At 37.7% G+C, this 2,387-nt stretch overlaps 1 protein-coding gene across 1 annotated transcript; it reads left to right on the forward strand.

Annotated features, from left to right (window-relative positions):
* Positions 1–835: 835 nt before the first annotated feature.
* Positions 836–1,789, forward strand: LOC310830495 (olfactory receptor 14A16-like; the record flags this gene model as incomplete). The annotated part of the gene is made up of 1 exon (XM_083710275.1): positions 836–1,789. The coding sequence occupies one exon, from the start codon at positions 836–838 to the stop codon at positions 1,787–1,789; it is 954 nt and encodes a 317-aa protein (XP_083566401.1).
* Positions 1,790–2,387: the final 598 nt, after the last annotated feature.

The raw sequence follows: 2,387 nt of genomic DNA on the forward strand, positions 1-2,387 counted from the left end.
TTGATTGATTACTCCCATGTAATGAGATTTTTTAATTAAAAGTTTTTCATAATAAAAAAGAATTGTTACAAAAATGCAAATATAACAAGTAGAATGTGGAGTCTTCTCTTAGAAGTCGTTCTGTGCTTTATTAAAAAGATGGACACAGTTTTAATCCAACAATTGGTCTACAACCCTCAATACGGAGCATAAGGCAATCTACATTGTTCTGTGGATGCTAGCCTTAAATCATATACAACATGTAAGTGTTGTGGAATTCATTTGCCATTACTGATCTGTTATTACTTGCTTTGATTTAGAACTTTCTGGCAGGGGGTAGGCAACAAAGAAAACCAATTTCATGAGCAGAAGAGGATTTTATAGCATAATCCTATACATGTCTTCTTAGAATTAACTCATACAGGGTTCCATAGGACTTCATCCCACATAATAGGTAAAGGATTGCAGTCCTAGATGTGTTAAATGGCATCAGCCAACAACCGACACAGGGTTATGCCATAGAGAAAACTGCTTTAGGAACATTTTTTTAAAGAACCCCCCCACTCTAGTGCAAGCCCTTTACATACGCCAAAGCAGAACTTTGGATCATAGTCATTATAGCTGCATCTCAACCCTCAAATACACATTTGATCCACATTTGCTGAGCTGTATGTAGGAGGCTCATGAGAATTAAACCTTCGGGGTATAATTAGAAGTGAGACATCTATAAAGCTTATTGCTGTACATACCAGCCGTCACCACATACAGTACAGAGAGAAAGATTTCCTGATACAACTGAAAGAGAAAGAAGTAGTATGGTAGGTTCATTTTCCTAGGAACCAAAATCTGAGGCACAATGATGAACCAGTCAAGAGTAAGTGGATTCATTCTACATGGATTCCCTGATATTCGGGAGGTGCAGGTAATTCACATCAGCCTTTTTGTCATAATATATTTGGTGGCCCTCATAGAAAACCTTATCATCATCACTGTCATCTTCTACAGTCATCAGCTTCATACACCCATGTACTTCTTTCTGGCCAACCTGTCATTGCAAGACATTGGCTCCATATCCGTTACTGTTCCCAAGTCCATTGCAAATTCGTTGATGAAGACCCAAATGATCTCTTACTCTGGATGTGTCGGCCAAATATTCTTCCTTGTTTTCTTCATGATGTCCCATTACGTCTTCCTTGGTGTCATGGCATATGATCGCTATGTTGCCATCTGCAATCCACTGCACTATGAGACTGTCATGAACAAGAAAGCTTGCATTCAGATGGCAACCAGTGCATGGATTGGTGGACTTTTCTATACAACAATGTACACTGGAACAACATTCAGAGTTGAGTTCTGTTCTAATGTCATCAATCAGTTTTTCTGTGAAATACCACAACTGCTGAAGAACTCTTGCTCTGACTCGGATAACACTGCGATTTGGGTTCTGACTTTTGGAGCTTGTTTAGCCTTCACCTACTTTGCTCTTATTGCTTTTTCTTACATTCACATCTTCAGAGCAGTCCTGAAAATCCCATCCAAACAAGGGAAGCAAAAGGTCTTCTCAACTTGTTTGCCTCACCTTATTGTTATCACCCTGTTTTTGGTAAGTGGCACCTTTGTCTATTTAAGACCAACATCTAGGTCTCCATCAGCATTTGACCTCTTGGTTTCTATGTTCTACTGCATGGTGCCACCACTAATGAATCCAATCATCTATAGCATAAGAAACAAGGATCTTAAAATGGCATTCTGGAAGTTGCTGGTAAATATTTCCCCCCAATTCTTAGACAAAAAACATTCTCAATTATAGGAAACAGTTTCAGTTGCCTAGATGGTGTGCTTAAGTTTAGTTCAATCCTATGTTTGTTTACTTAGAAGTAGATATCGCTACATTGAATAGGAATTCTAATCTCAGCAAAGTATACATTGGATTGTAGCCATATATCACACGTTTACTTCATCTGTATATGTTTTTAGACCGGGGTAAATATATGTGGCTTTCTGGGTGCTGTTGGACTACAACATTCATTCTCCCTATCTACTAGCCATACATGCTAGAGCTGATGGTAATTGGGTTCCTGGAGATTACTGGAGATTATTGTGTATAGAACTTCCATTTCCCATTGAAATCTAGATGATCTAAAACTTATTTAACACTGATGTTAGTGCTGAATGCCCAATATGAACATGTGAAAATCCTTTGACTTAAACCCTATGAAAGTTTATATTTATTAATATTTGAATTAATTTTTACTTCTTGCAGTGGAGATACAGGCTGATAAAAACATAATTGTATTCAACTGACCTTACCTATATACCTGTCCTTGCATGTGCCATATATTTTCACTTGTTTTTAATCCATCATTTGTGTCCAGATGCTATAAACCTGCATATATGAGAGAGGTAGG

This window comes from Podarcis gaigeae (genome assembly GCF_964106915.1).
Source record: "Podarcis gaigeae genome assembly, chromosome: 13".
In the NCBI taxonomy this organism is placed as follows: Eukaryota; Metazoa; Chordata; class Lepidosauria; order Squamata; family Lacertidae; genus Podarcis; species Podarcis gaigeae.